Raw genomic sequence first — 16,490 nt, 5'->3', positions numbered from 1 at the left:
TGTGCCTGACAGGTTGCCTCACCAGGGTTTCCTCTATTCTAAAAACACTTACTTTGCACTCTTCGTTGAAAGTGCAGTGAAAGTGAGCAGTGAAAGTATTATTCTTGTTGAAGACATTGCAGTTGTCCATAGATCATAGTTACAATAATTCCATCCAGCTACTGGGTTGTTCTGAATTGATGGATCACTACCACCATATAAATGATGAAGTTTAAACTTAGATCTGAATATGCATACTGGTGCATGTAAATTAATGAAATATACTAAAAAAAATAATAAAAAGCAAAACAATCTGCATTGAGTAGTTAATGAGCACCAACGCTTCTAACTGATTTGAGGGCTGAAAACAAGAGGGGCATGTAGAATCAGAACTGAATTTCATACAAACCTAGGAAGAAGCCAGAAACATTGCAGTTCTACTATTGTGTGAAACAGAGTAAATCATTATTTTTAATGTTACAGGGCAGGAAACAGCTACTGCAAGAGCATAACTTTTTAATACAGACCATCATTGCTACTCTTTGCATGAGCTGACAGACCTGTGCTGAGAAAGCTTTGTGAACAACTGAGGCCATCTGACATTGTTGGCCATCTGACATTAGGGTAGAGTGGAAATCTAAAATTCCAAATCCTAATATTACATAAAACCAATGTAAATCTGGGTTAGCTTAATGAAAATGAGAATACACTGAGAGCGTACATCATATATAAATAATCTGGGAAGCTGTCTTTAGGGACAAAGGAATGAAATGCAGCTGGCATTCTTTGAGGACATCTTTGTTACAGAGTGCAGGAGCTCTCCATCCTTACATGTAAGAAATCAAGCAGGGGAAACAGGAAACCAGTAGGGCTGAGCAAGGACCTGCTGCTCAAACTGAGGGAAAAGAAGGACATGTACAGGGAGTGGAAGTAGGAATGTGTGGCCTGGGAAGAGCTGTCTTCCCATGGTCTGTCTAGACATGCAGAGACAGGATCAGGAAATCCAAGACACAAATGGAACTGAACTTGGTGATGAGGGATATAAAAAGTAATAAGAAGGGATTCTGCAGGTGCGTGAAGTCAGAAAGGAAAGGCTGGGTAGAGTGTACCCCCTCTGATAAATTAGAAGGGAGAACTGGCTGCAGCACACCTGGAGAAGGCTGAGATAGTCAGTTCTTTTGCCTCAGTCCTCACTCACAGTGTCCCTGAACCTCTGGATGAGGTTGGGAGAACAAAATCTCTCTCACGTAGGCAAAGAGCAAGTTCAAGACTACCTGGTAAGACTGAACGTGGACAAGTCTATGCATTCCAGGGTCCTGAATGAACTGGCTGATGTAGTTGTTGAGCTACTCTCCATCATATGTGAAAAGTCATGGCTGTCAGGTGAAGTCTCTGGTGACGAAAAAGGGAAACATCACTCCCATTTTTAAGAAGGGTAGAAAGGAGCTCCTGGGGAGCGACAGGACAGTGACCCTCATGTCCATGCCTGGGAAGATCACGGAGCAAATCCTCCTGTAAGCTATGTTAAAGCACTTGTGACGTGTGAAGGTGATCTGAGACAGCCAGCAGAGGTTCGCCAAGGGCAGATTGTGCCTGACAGTCTGGTGGAATTCTTCAATGGAGTGATGGCATATGTGGACAAAGGGCAACTGATATCATCTACTTGGACTTGTGCAAGACTGATACGGACCCATGCAACGTTCTTATCTCTAAGTGGGAGAAAGATGGATTTGGAAGGTGGGCTTAATCATTGGGTAAGGAATTAGTTGGAAGGTCAAAGTCAGAGGGTTGTGGTCAGCATATCTGTGTCCAAATGGAAGGTCGTGGTGAGTGGTGTCCCTCAGGGTTCTGTCCTGGGACTTTGTGCTTTTCAAAATCTTCATCAGTGACATAGGCAGTGGGATTGAGTGCATCCTCAGCAAATACACTGATGACACCAAGCTGGATGGTGCAGTTGATGTGCCAGAAGGAAGGGATGCCATTCAGAAGGACCTGAACAGGCTTGGAAAGTGGTTGGGGTGGGTGGGCTGTGATGTCCCTTCCAACCCAACTATCCTGTGATCCTATGTACTTCAGGATAAATATAGGACACCCTCTAAGAAACTGGAAGTGCTTTCTTACAGTTTGAGCACAAATGAAGGTATGTGGCATAGGAGTTCTCTTTTTAAGTAATTTCCAGGTGCTTTTATGTGGCGTTGTTGCACTTTGAACGTTTACTTGTTAATCCTGTCGTTTGTTCTTAGAAGTACTGCTTCAGTTCTGTGAGTGTGAATTTTTATTTAAAAACACCATGCTCAGAAACAAGGCTTCAGAATTATTTGAGGTAAAGGGCTGATGCAGTGTGATCTTGAAATAGCAGGAGAATGTGTTTAAAGCTAGTTTTTCCATTAGAAATATAACGTAAAACTTCAGGGCAAGCAAAGCGCGGAGTGTTGTGCTGTGCTACAAGTACAAATCAGAGCAGTGTTCTCTTAGGAAAATGGTATTCACATAGCATGTACTAATTGTATATTATGAAAGTGTGTCTTAAAAGTTTCAGCGCCTTATGAAAATATCCCAGTACAGTACTTTTCTGTCTTAATGTTGTTTGCTTTGTTTACTTGAGAGCATGTCATCTCTATATACAATCTTTTTGATGTCACTTTAAGCTGTTGTTTCTTTTTGTTCTGTTTTGTCCTTTCCTCAAAGCTGTGTAAGTCTGGGTTAAGCAGACCAAGACAGGTACAGCCACTTTCTGTGAATTATCATTCACTTTTTAGAGTCATTTCAGAAGCTATCATGCTGGCGCTTCATGCTGGGCTGTCTGTAAACTAATGCTCATTACTAGCCTTGAGGTTTGTTTTGACAAGCTGCTTTTAGCTTTTGCATGGCAAATACTTTTCAGACTAATGTTCTTTAAGCATCTTTAACAAAACCACTAAGGCTGAAAAATATGTCAGTTTAAGTACAGTTTAATTCACTTACACGATGGCGATATCCTTAAAGCTATTGCATTACTTGTTCTTCAGAGAGTGCTTTTTATAAAGAATGTTTTGGATTAATGTGCATCTATTTCAAACAGTTCACACTTCAACAAAAATAGTCTAAATATTAGATTGCTTTGCCGTATTTTTTTTATACACAGAAGGAACTTCCTAAACTAACCCTTCATGCTTGCAGAAAGTATGACTTGTTCGTGATTGCTAACAAAATATTTTGATTTGAAGGAGAATTGTTAAATTAGAAGTGTCTTAAAAACTTCATTTATTTGTAGATACTGATAGATATTGTATTTAATGGATTGAGAGAACAAAGGCAGTTGCTTGCACACATTGCTTGGGGGTCATTCACTGGAGTACCACCATGTGATTTTGGGCTATAACTGTTTCTTTTGTTTTAATTGATCTCACTACTTTTTGGAAAGAAAGCTTTAATTTGAGTTAATTCACTGACTGCCTTTTGTTTATTGATATAGTATAACTCATCCCCATAGCAAATTGTGTGTTTATGGGAAAATATTTGACAAAACTCTTTGCCAGTCTGAAGGAAAAAATGGAAATGGTTTGGTGGTTGGCTTATGTCCTTATCTTGATGAGGATTTTAGCTGTGCTAAAAATCAGGCTAGATTGAGATCTGAATTCACTCCTCGTTAGGTGCCTAATATGTTAACTAGTCGGCATTGTAGGCACCTAAGTAAGAAGACATTGCAAAGCCTGAAAAGTAACTGTCTTGTCCTTGGATGGAATACCACTATGTTGGGTGCCTGCAGCGTAGTGAAGGTGTAATGCTTAATTTTATACAGTAATTTAGGTAAGCTCCCTACCCAGGAAGTGGGAATATCTGTTCTCTTTGATGTCCATTTGACATCAAATATTGATATATAAATGTTCAAAAGAAATGAAGTCATGCTTCAGTTCTATTTGTAGCCAGATGAGCTAACCACAAGGCTTAGGATCCCCACCACCTCCTTTAGTGTATTCGAGTGAAGTTGATGCATTGATTGTTTTAAGGACATTTCAAACATATTTGGCTGAGAACTGTGGAGGAGTTACAGGTTCAGATTCAAAGTCAAATGCTTCTGAGTAGCTTAGGTGGGAAACTTTCCTACCTCCCCAGATTAGGATATCTCCAATAACAATGAGTTTGAGATAACTGAGGTTAAGGTCAATGAGAATAGATTTAGGGTTTGCTGCATTATAGCTGAATGAATTCTTCAATTCTCAAGTATTCTTTCTGACAATTTAGGTATGGTTAGCATCATTAAATATAATCTTGATTTTTATAGGTAATTATCTTTGAATATATTAACTTACTATCAGTTCTCCTGTGAGATTAAATAACTGTAGCATACCTACATATATATATATATGTATATTACGTGTACATATGTATATTATATAGTAGTATACGTATATATAGTTTTGTATATATATGTGTGTGTGTATATATATGTGTGTATATATATATATACACACACACGCATATGTAGTTCAGGCTTTTTCTAGTCCTTATATATGTATGAGTGTGTATATATTTATATAGGGACTAGAGAAAATACATATATGTATGTATATATATAACTGATTGAGAAATATAGCCCTATTTCATTAATTGAAGTTTGGAAATTCATAATGAACTTTTACATCTCAGAGTTTATGCATGTGATGATAAGCTCTGAAGCTTTGGAAGCTCTTTTGTGTCCTCCCAAAATGAGCTTTATTTTGGTGGATTGTCTACAAAACTGAAACAAAAGCTTTACGTTTAGAAAAAGGGAAGGTACAACCTCCCTTCCTGGAGGAGTTTATACAAATATTTCATAGCTGATAGAACTGTTTCTGATTTTGCTGTTGGGAATTTGGAACAACTGAACTGTTCAGAGCTTTGCACTTTGTCCTACCCAGGGCAGGCTCCCATCCAGGAAGAACACATTATTTTGTGTACAAATGCATTTATTTTGTTTTTCCACACTTTCTTGGGAGTGCCCAGAAGTTGGCAACATTATCGGGGCAACTCTGGTATTAGGATCTGAGATATGAATAATTTCTACCTAAATCTTGCCAAAGCTCCAGGTACATGAAACATCCTTACAGTATCCTGGAGGGCAGCAGCAGTACTGCCCTGTATTTCTGTGCTGTGATGACTGTATGTAGCTTCCTGACTGATTTTGTGGAAAAAATGGAGAGATACTGATGAAAGTACCCAGTGAATCCAAGTAACTGAGGAGCTGTGTTTCAGGGCATCTTTGTCTTAGGCTAAACCAGGGATCTTTTCAAACAGGAAAGTCTTAAGTTCTGTCTGGGATACTTGAAAAAATAAATAGCCAACAAAAACTGAACTAACTGCTAAAATCACCGGGAAACTTGGAATAAAGATGCATTTAAACTTGATTAACACTTACTGCACTTACATAAAACCTGGTTTTTATGCTGTTTTTCTTAAATAACATAGTTTAGGAGAGTTATTTTTCACATTGGCAGGACTCAAGATGCTGTGTTTTTCTTCTCATATAAATTACTATAATAAACGTTTCTCAGGATATCGATATTCTGATATCAGTTACAAATGCCTGTGCATTCTTATTCTCATTTCTTAATTTTCTTTGGCTTGTTGCAGTGCATATTGTGAAATTCTGGGTGTACTGAGGTTTTTGAACAAATGTTTTATGTGCACCTTCTTGCTTCTTGCAGGGAGGAGGAGCAGGTGCAGGAGCAACCACAGGAGTTTCACATGTCTCTCTGAGCACAATGAGTGTGGAAGCTGTATGTGAGAAGCTAAAGCAGATAGACGGTCTGGACCAGAGCATGCTGCCTCAGTACTCTGCAATTATAAGAAAGGTATCAGCTGAATTTCATTAGTGTGTTTAATAGCTAACCATGGACACAGACATGTAAGAGGAAATATTTAGCTGATGCTTTTGGAGGTTTTCACTGTAACACGTCGACTATCAGAACATGTTAATTTCTATACATGCTAAGTTTGAGGGACGTTTTTAAGATAGGCATGTATTTCTCAGAGAAAAGGCTCTCTTATAAACAAAAAAAAAAAGAGACTCAAAAACACACATGCTAGTGAGACTGGTTATTTTGAGAAAAGAAACAATAAAAATGATTTTTAAATTGTCATATTTAGATAAGTAGTATAGTAAATAGGTTCTGAATCCAGGTAGCAGCTTTTTTTTTTCCCCTGAAAAATTGACACATCTCTTTTTTTTTCTTGTAAATGAATGATGAGAGTACAGTTTCGTTTCTCTGCTACCACATTCCACACCACTTTGATTCAGAACAAAGCCACTGTACATTTTTCCGTTACTGGCTTTAGTAATACCTTGGTATTACTAAAATATTTTCATTATTTCATGAAATGTAGATGATTCTTCTTCATCAACCATCATCAATAAATATTCTTCTTTAAAAAAAAAATTGTTTTTATTATGTAGGATTGGACTTAGGAGTGATGTTGGGGAGTTTTACTAGTGGTCCCCATCAGTATGTCTAGTTTTACCCTTCTGGTCTGCTACTTTTACACCAGAGGTCTTGTGTCAGTAATTTACATTATTTAGTTTTACTATTTTAGGCAAATATCAATGGCCGTGTCTTGGCTCAGTGCAACACTGATGAACTGAAGAAAGAAATGAATATGAATTTTGGTGACTGGCACCTCTTCAGGAGCATGGTAAGACCTCTTCAGAATTTCAGGACATGGTAAATTAGTCTTTCCTCTTATTAACCAGGTGATCTTTTTCTTTCACACTGCTATACTTCTGATAATACCTCTAATCTTATATTTATCATCCTAGAGCATTCATGCATTTATTATTTTGTTATTTCATCATCTTATCTTGAGTATACACAACCAAGAGCTGGTTGCTTATGGGCTTGTGTTTAGGTGATAGTAGACTTCGAAGATTTTCCCCTCTTTCTGGTTTTCATGTATGGATTTCCTTTTCACTTTTTAAATTTGGCTCATGCATGGCACGCAATTGCATAAGAACAATTGTAAATGAAACTTAGGTTAAACATCAAGTCAAGGAGATAAAGGGACAGTAATTTGATTGACATTGCTTGTATTCAATGCAGCATTCTCATGTTGTGCTATTACTAATGCATTTATAGATACCTAATTTCCCTTCTTGCACTGTGAGTGTAAACGTCAGCTTTATAGTAAGGGATACGCATCACAGAGAACTGCATTTTCTCTTAAGTGTTTTTGCGTACTACCTTTTTTCTTTCTGAAAATTAAGTGTGTCTCTGAACTGCTAAATCAGTCTTCAAAACACTAGGAATTACAAGGCAGCTTTTGTTGTTAGACTTAGTTTGACTAAAGCTATAAAACTGAATGCTTGTCCTTGCTTTTAGATTTATATGTATCACTTTGTTTTACAAGAATTTATTGCAAGTGTTTTGTGTCATATGAGTTCATGCAAGGGTCTGCAGAAAGTAATTTTGTAAATGCAAGAAAACTTCTTAACATTAAAATGTGATTTGCTGTAAAGACAGTGAATATACTAGGTCTGTAAACTGATCTTTCTTCATATTTTTCCATGATCACAACCATAGGCAACTATGCTTTTACAGCTGAGTTACACATTCCTATATGTAATGGAATTATTCTTTATCAATTTTGAGGTTTTTTTTGACTATGTAATTAAGTTTGCTCTGTCTCTCTCTTATTTTTTTTTTTTTTTCTCTGCTTGTTAAGATACTGGAAATGAGAAATTCAGAAAATCAGGCTGTTCAGGAAGATCCTCGAGGAGCAGCTGAGCATGTCACCACTGCGATTTCTCATAGTGAACTTGCTCGTCGTCCTGGGCATAGCACTGAGTTGCCTCACACTGAGCTTACAGGTCTTTCTGGTCAAGCTCCCTATACACTTAACTTCAGCTTTGAAGAACTCAACACAATTGGTCTTGATGAAGCTCCTCCACGCCACAGTAACTTAAGTTGGCAGGTATTTAATAGACAAATGTATTCTACATGCATACTGCTATAGTCTAGGGCTTTTTATATTCTCGGGTATGCATGGGTCAAGAAGTAAGACTACTAGAGCAGTTCAGTTAACTTCAGTTCTGTAAATGATTGTAGTAAGCAAATTTTAGAGCACTGACAATGTCAGTGACGTGACCTATTCAAAACAAAACAAAAAATAATTTAAGCACGTGCTTGGTGTTTCAAGTTGTGCTTTGAGTTATCCTTTGAGTTACTTCATTTAGAGAGTGGTCAGTAAAAGAGAGATAGTTCATATAACTGTTATCTCTCTCTCTCTCTCTCTCTCTCTCTTTCTCTCTCTTTTTTTTTCCAGTCACAAACTCGCAGAACACCAAGCCTTTCAAGTCTTAATTCTCAAGATTCGAGCATTGAAATATCAAAGCTCACTGACAAGGTACAAGCAGAATATAGAGATGCGTATAGAGAATATATTGCTCAGATGTCACAGTTAGAAGGAGGTGCCAGTTCCACTACTGTAAGTGGAAGGTCTTCCCCTCACAGTTCAAGTGCTTTCTATATGGGTCAGAGTACATCGGGGGGGTCCTTGCATTCCAGTGCAGAACAAGAGAAAGTAAAAGATGGTGAGCAGAAACAAGATGATGGAAGAAAGTCCTTCCTGCTGAAGAGGAATGATGTTATTGATTATAGTACTTCAGGTGTTTCTACTAATGATGCATCTCCTTTGGATCCTATTACTGAAGAAGATGAAAAATCTGATCAGTCTGGTTCCAAGCTTCTACTGGGAAAGAAGTCATCAGAAAGAACAAGTATTTTCCAGGCTGCAGATTTAAAGCTTAAGGGAGTTACTCTCCGGTATCAGAAACTTCCTAGTGATGAAGATGAGTCAGGAACTGAAGAGTCAGATAACACTCCACTTCTTAAGGAAGGTAAAGATAAGAAAACAGATGGAAAAGTAGACAAGCAACCCAAGTCTCCAGAACATGGATCTGAACCTATTAGAACCTTCATCAAAGCCAAGGAGTACTTGACAGATGCGCTTTTGGATAAAAAAGATTCTTCTGACTCCGGTGTAAGATCTAATGAAAGTTCTCCCAATCATTCTCTCCATAATGAAGGAACAGATGATTCACAGCTTGAAAAGGCAAATCTCATTGAGCTTGAAGATGACAGTAATAGTGGAAAGAGAGGAATTCCACACAGTCTTAGTGGCCTTCAAGATCCAGCCGTGGTTCGCATGTCCATTTGCTCAGAAGATAAGAAGAGCCCCTCGGAAAGCAGCCTGATAGCAAGTAGCCCAGAAGAAAACTGGCCAGCCTGCCAGAAAGTCTATAATTTAAATAGAACCCCTAGTACAGTAACCCTAAATAATAACAGCGCTCCAAACAATCGAGCTAATCAAAATTTCGAAGAAATGCAAGGTATGAGAGATCCATCTCAAATAATCCTGAACCCTAGTTCAGGTTCCAATTCAACTGCCGTTCAGAATGAGAACCTGAAGAGTGTTGCTCACAAGCGGAGCCAGCGTTCGAGTTACACGCGGCTTTCAAAAGATTCATCAGAGCTCCACACTGTCACTGCCTCAGATGGGGCTGGTTTTGGAGAAGAAAGAGAGAGTATCCTTTAAAGAAATGAGGTTCAAACAGAATGCCCACGTGTTGTAGCTTGCTTGGAATTCGTTGTCAGTGTGTGGTTGCATTAAGCTATGTAGTTTAAGTTTTCAGTACTGTACTTAGAAAATATAGATTATTTTCATTCATTTTCTTGAAGAGAGGAAGTAATCTTTAGAACAAATTATTTCAGACCTTCCCTACAAATTAAACTTGTCAGCATGGAAAAACAGTTCCTTAAGACACCGTGCAAATGTTTGGTCAGAGGCATAGACCTCAAAAGTGCATACAACTTAATCCTTAAAATGTGATTTTATTTTTCTGTTGGGTTATGTAATACTTACCCCTCCGGAACATTCCATTTCAATCTTACATACTTACGTACTTAAAATTAATATTAAGACCGTGCATCTTTGCCATTTAACATGAGTTGCCGGAAGATGGAATCTCACAGCCTGTGACATCCGTATCAGACTCTACGTTAACTAGTGGAATAAGGTGTGCAACATTTGTATGTTGAAATTCGGAGTGTTAAGGTACCTGTTTGGCTGTGTGTACACTTTCATTCGCTATATGTTCAGTAATTGCAGTTGACTTTGTGAACTTTGGGTAGAGTGGTGATAAGGTTTGTAAGGAACATTGTCTTGATGTATTGTTGGAATTGGCAGTTATTTATAAGATATTGCCTTACCATTGACTTAGTGAATCAGTTATTTATTATAGGTACGTAATTTTATAGTTACTGGTCTAAGTAGATGCAAACACCTAAGCTATGTTAAAATATTACAAGGATAAAGTGTGAACGTGATGTCTGAACATAAGGAGTATCTGTTGCTGTGCATGATATTTCCTTGGTCCAATTTTATCGTTTGGTTCCAGAAAGAAAAATGAGTAGTGTTTGCCGTTTTTAAGGTAGTACGTACTTTTTGGAATTCAGTCAGAGCTGTATGGCAGCTTCTTTATTTCTGAAGTACAGTATTTGAAAGTTTTGATGTCATCCGAGTTCCTGCTTGTTATTGTAGTAAATACCTGTACTGGTCCAGTGAAATCTGCATGATTTCAAGGGGAGAATTGTTCCAACTAGGCTCTGGTAGTTCAAAGAGAATAAAAAAAATAAATTGTCCTTCTGGGTTTGTGTCCAAGTTTCTATTTACCGTTGTATTTTGTTTCTTCACTTGTTAAAAATGGTATGAGCATGTTGTTTCAATTCAAATACATCACAGATTTAATTAAAGGGTGCATTAAGACGGTATTGTTATTAATACAATACTAAATAAGCATCCAATATAAAGATACGTTTGAAATATGGAAGACATTTCTGAAAGAGTCCGTTGTGGAGAGGTGGCCACCTCTTACTGTTAGGCATCATGCTGCTTGTGATGTTTGTGGGTAGTGCTGTGCAGCTCTGCTTCTGTCCTACTGCCATCTCCAAGTGTATTCCTCCAGCTTTTTTCCAGAAGGTACTTAGAAAAATTGTTATGTGATGGAGGAAAACAATTCTCTTCATTTAAAGATATTCACAGTATTGATGAAAGATAACAATTCTCCCAAGTTGTTCTGTCTGTTGAAGTCCCCAAATAATCCAAATAGAGTAATTTTTACATTTCGTGTGATTTTGAAATCTTTCTATCCCTAAAAGTTTTCGAAGTCTTCATAAAGTTTCTTCAAAACTGGGAAGAAACAGGCAATTGAGTGAAAACTCTTCAGTGTTTCCAAATTAGATTAATATATCAGTGTGATTGCCTACCATCACTAAAAAGCAATTGTTAGGAGCAAAATATCTGTGTAAGATTGTACGGGGCTTAATGTTCATTCTTAGGTATCTCAGATAATGTCACAGTAAATACACAAGTAGTAGGAAATTCCAGTAGAAGACCATGCAGTTATCAGTATGACGAATTACCAAATTGGTATGTGGAAGTGATTTTTTTTTTGGTCTGTGTGAACTCTGCCCAGCATGGGATGGATGGTGATTCAGTCCTGCCTCTTATCTGCCTTAACTGCATTATACCTGCATTTTATGTAATCAAATCTGTTCATGAGCTTCTTATCTAATAGCTTCCTTAGAGATCCTAGAATTAGCGGAATGTAAATGCTTTGTAGATGATTCAAGGGCAGTATGCTACAAGAGCCTTTTGCTAATAGGCTGCTAAGTATGATTGATACTTAGAATCTTCTGACTTAAAAATGAATAGACAGAGTTAATTGTTCTCCTTTGAAGCATCTTTGCCATTTTTTTTTTTTTTATACAGGTATAAGCAAACAGAAGAAAGAGTAGGGAGAGAGGAAAAGAGAGGCAGAAGACAGAAATGAAATTCTTGAATTACAGCATAGTAGTAAGGAGTACATTACTGCTTAGGTTTAATTTGTTACATGTAGGTTATGAAATAATAGCATTTGCAAGAATTAAAAATAAACTGCAGTTTCGTTGCTGAAACTTGTTATTTCTGTACCACAGTTCCTATGGTTACTAGTTGCTTAGTTTGTTGCACAATTACTGGAGTTAAGGGACCATAAACAATTTCTCGTGTTGAAATATTAAGTGCTAGCTGTGGGACCTGGGGAGATCACGGAGCCCAAGAATTCCACGGAGAATGGATATAAATGAATAAAAACACAACTTCAAACTTATTTCTGGTTCTCACCACTTGCCAGAGCTCTTGTAATGATAGGGTATGTATCCATTCTAGTTTTGGATGACTGAAAGCTACAAGAACTTAAAACCTTAACTTTTTCTTAACTGAAGAGTTTCACTGGGCCTCTTGTTCCAAAGCCTTGTTAGGTTTTCATGGTAGAATGAAAATAAGTGGTTCTGAAAGGAAGAAATGGATGCGGGTAACATTGCGGGGTTTATGTAACTTTTATAGCTACTCACCAGCTTTTTACAAGGTTGCAGTTCACAGGGAAGGGGGAGGAGGAAATTCTTACTTTCTGCTTGAAAAACTTGCTACAAAATAATGATTGCTGAAATTCTTGGAGACTCCTGAGAAAGATTCCCGTGTGGGGCCTGACCTGGTCAGCCCGAGGTATCTGATCACCCTGTGTGACTTTGTCGAAGCAGCAGAATAAGTACTTGGTGTTTTGTGCAGGTTTGCAGTCCTTAGTTTTCTGAAGTGTTCAAACACTGCTTTATTTTTTTTTCCTCTTATTTTTTTTTTCTTCCAATGATCTTTGGAAATCAATCCAGGGAAACTCTTAGCATGGGTTCTTACGTTGAAAATGTGAGGCTTCTCATGGTCTGGGGTTCAGGTGTTCTCATCTGTCCATAGAATTCTTGAAGTCTTTGGTTGGTTGTTTTTCCTTTTTTTCTTTTTTCTTTTTTTTTTCTTTTTACCTTTACAACTCTTATGGGAACCTTTCCTAACATAATGGTAAGTCTATGTGAAGTTCTTTGTACAGCCATGAAAGCCACAGGCAGAGGATCCTAATAGCATTTGTTTTTCCTAGTCCAGTATGTTGCACCCCATGGCCTTGAAGCAAGATAGCTTTACCATCGATGACAGGTTTGTTTGGGTTTATAAATACATTACCAACAAGCTGCCAAGTAAAATAATACCTGGATATTTGAGGTTTCTCAGTTGAAAGTCACAGTTGTGGTGAAATAGAAGTGTTAATGCCTAGTTGTGAGTTTTCAGACATTTAAGAGAAATATAACATGCTAATTACATTGGACATGCTAAAGCTGTAACATGCTGATGTGATACCAGGAATACAACGTTGACTAATTAGTTGTCTTAAGTAAGGATTGCTGCTAGAATGTTGGTGTTTTCTGTGCCAAATGATAGCTTTGGTGGAGAGAAGTTGAAGCAAGTTTCAAACTTGGTTAAGCAGAAAAAAGAAGTACTGTTTTCTGTTAGCTTTGTGCATTACATTTTCGAGTTTCCTATTTTAATAAGGGTCTTTTCATCAATATAAAGAGGGTGGAGATGGTTCTACTTAACGGCTTTCTTCGTGAGAATATGGAAGAGTTTCATGAGCTTGACACGTTCTGACAGGTTGGGTGCTTGAAAATGTTAACTTGAAGTTCTAATATAAAGGTAAGTTATAAATCTTTTCAAACAACTTCCAGCAGGGCTAGGATTTCCAGCATACTAATTGGTGTGTGGAAACCTACCTATCTGTTTTAAGATGGTTTTTGTTACTTTACATTAAGCTAACATTTCATTAAAGATATCTATAATGCAAGCTAACTTAGTATCCAGTATGTTTTGCCATATGATTAACAAATGGAAGTTGGTTATAGAAGTCAAAAAGCAATTTAAATCTGATGGAAAACTACTACTTATGCATTTATTTATTGCTGTTGTGTGCATCTTGTTTTATTTCTTCGATACTATGCTTAGGTAACTTATTCTTACCTTTATTAAAATCTTTGCGTGGAATCTTCTTGAAGAGGTGTTTATTTGTTACAGCTTAGTGACATTTCTGGCACTATAATGATTCAGTTTTCTTGTGTAAAAGCATAGAAGTAATGATAGAGGAGGTTTTCTTGCATAGAAATTTGAGTCTAACTTTTCTGCTTGTTTTAAGGTCTGACTTCTGTGATACACTTAGTGCTTGTATTTTATTCTGTTCTAGAAAATGTTTGCCAAGTCTTCCAGAAAGACTCAGAAGTACGGCTTTTTCAGCCATGTTTTCTCGGTCGCAAGAGATTGTAGTTCATTTATAAGACTGATAGTCATAACACCAAGTGTTGGGGCCTTAAGAAGCATCGAAAGGTGTTCTCCCAACTCACCCCACATATGTTTGGTTACAGCAGTGATACTGGGTAAGCTTGTAAAAGAAAGGCTGTCGGTTGATTTCCTTCTCTTAGTTTATCATGTTTTAGGGTGACCTTCTTCAGAAGTGGGAGAAAAAGCGTATAACATCTTAGATGAACGTGGTCTTTTGGAGGGTGGAAAAAAGGTGAAAAGTAGAGAGAGTTTACTTAAGAATTATATTTGAGTGTGTATTTCTCTCAAAGATGAGACGTTAGCAACTAGAGCATACTTTAAGTGTTGCTTTTTAAAACTTTTGCCATTACGTGGTACAGTGTACAGAGTTTTAATGTTTCCAGTCTTTCTGAGTACTGATACCACCTATCATTACTTCTTACAGAAGTGGAGTCACTCGGATTCAGAATTGTAAAGAAACCAACAGGAGTTTATCTGTGTCGTTACATGAGTGTGTTTGTTGTTTGTGAGACAGGAAGAGGGGAATGATAGCAGTCCATGATAATATTTTATTTGGGTCCCAGTTTTGTCATGATAGGAAACAAAAGAAAGAGAATGAGTGGTTTGTATATGTCCCTGGAACCTAGAAATAAAAACATAGGCATAAAATATTGACTGTGGGGAACAGTAAAACTAATGGAAATTCTGTGATGCTTTACTGCCTTTCTTCACTAATTAAACTATAGGGAAGCAATCAGCAGAGAATTAACTTAAAAAAAAAAAAAAAAAAAAAGTATTTTTTCTGGAAAAATGTGATAGTTTGCCCTTGACTAAAGGCAGTGTAGACTCTTGAATCAGTTTACATATCCCAGTATCTTGTAATTCTTCTGTATTTGTCATAGTTTTGAAAGGCAGCAACATTACACTGGCCTCATTTTGGAAACCAGAAAAATCAAGCCATGGCAAAATACAGTTATGTATTTTCTGGTAGTCTAGTACTGAGCTTCCATTTGACAGTCACATAGCACTTTTACTGATATCAGAAGTCCCCTTTGCTCCGTGTTGGTTTAAACCAAGGAGAAGTCCTGACATCTGACCCAAACATCACTATTAAGCCTGCTACCACTCAGCATTTCTGTTTTCCACCCTCTTGAAGTCTCCTCTTTGTAAACCTTATAGCTTAGTTGTGATCCTCTCACTACCTTTGGCAAAAGATGTAGTGTCTAACTTCAAACTTCTGACTTGTGTGGCTGTTTGGACTAAAGAAACTTTCCAAGTTTTTCATCGTAACCTTGGGACTGTTTTACAGTGCGACATTTCCTGTTCCAGCAGTGGTGGAAAATGCTGTTCTGTGGGGAGGCTGGGGGCTGTTTGTTGAGGTTTGTTGTTGTTGTTTTTTGTTAATTTGTTTTTTAAACCTGAAGTACATTTTTTTTTTTTTCCCTTCCCTCTGTCTTGCCCACTCAAGAACCAACCTTTGGTTTTCAGATATTTTTACTCTCAGAGATGAAGGGAAATACTAATGTTTTGTTTTCTGTCTAAGACAAATCCTTAGACTATAACCCATTTAACCTCAGATATTTACAACTTCGGAATATAGAGGAGGATTTAGAGACTTTGTTCTTTCCTGAATGCCTTCTGGTCTTAATTTTCGACATCATCTTTTCAGTAGCTTCATTCAAGGTGTGGTGAGGAGTCATGAATAATTTCCTCTGTCTTCACCATCTGTGCTACCTTCTGCCTCTCTTCTGTCTGATGACAGAGTAGCTCAGCTTCACCAGATCTTTTTATATGCTAATACAAACTAGAGCCCTTAATTTTGTAGTCCTTGGCTACAGTGTTCAATAATTACCTTTTTTTTCCTTTTTTTTTTTTTTCTGTCTCATGGTCTTCATCTTTAAAGGCTCTCTATACAGTAGTTTATTTAAGCATGTGGTAGGTTCTGTTCAATACTGGGACCAATAGCAGTCTCCTTTCTACATGACAATACAAACACTTTACTACCAAGCAAGAAATACAACGATGGTTCATCCTAACTTTGCACGGGAAGACATTTGTACTTAAAATTCAAATTGAGAAAAGCTAATCCCACTTTGGTTTTTTTCCGGTATATGAAAGGACATGATTTTTATTCTTGTCTTTGAGAGTATTTGGACTTTCTGGAAGAATGCAAGTTAGTTTTTTTGTTTTGACTACTAGTATGTTAACAGAGACCCAGCAGTGAGGATAGCTTATGTAAGGTGGACCATAAGGTCCAACGGATTCCTTTGCCTGGATGACTGTCTTCTGAAAACACATTCCAAGACCAGTTTGTTCAGATCCTATAA

General features: G+C 37.4%; 1 protein-coding gene across 13 annotated transcripts in view; it reads left to right on the top strand.

Moving 5' to 3' along the window:
• KIDINS220 (kinase D-interacting substrate 220kDa) overlaps nucleotides 1-10,634 on the top strand; it is a 59,733-nt gene extending 49,099 nt beyond the window's left edge. For 8 of the 13 annotated variants that reach the window (XM_040698504.2, XM_015276068.4, XM_015276066.4 and 5 more), the window contains 5 exons: nucleotides 2,668-2,700; nucleotides 5,646-5,792; nucleotides 6,532-6,630; nucleotides 7,657-7,905; nucleotides 8,257-10,634. In XM_040698504.2, the coding sequence (XP_040554438.1) occupies nucleotides 2,668-2,700; nucleotides 5,646-5,792; nucleotides 6,532-6,630; nucleotides 7,657-7,905; nucleotides 8,257-9,528 (1,800 nt within the window). In that variant the 3' untranslated portion in view covers nucleotides 9,529-10,634. The remainder of the gene's footprint in view (nucleotides 1-2,667; nucleotides 2,701-5,645; nucleotides 5,793-6,531; nucleotides 6,631-7,656; nucleotides 7,906-8,256) is intronic. The other 5 variants (XM_003641063.6, XM_015276067.4, XM_025148967.3 and 2 more) reach the window with 1 other exon arrangement.
• Nucleotides 10,635-16,490: the final 5,856 nt, after the last annotated feature.

Source organism: Gallus gallus, chromosome 3 (assembly GCF_016699485.2).
Source record: "Gallus gallus isolate bGalGal1 chromosome 3, bGalGal1.mat.broiler.GRCg7b, whole genome shotgun sequence".
NCBI classification, from domain to species: Eukaryota; Metazoa; Chordata; class Aves; order Galliformes; family Phasianidae; genus Gallus; species Gallus gallus.
This window is presented reverse-complemented; position numbering and strand designations above follow the sequence as displayed.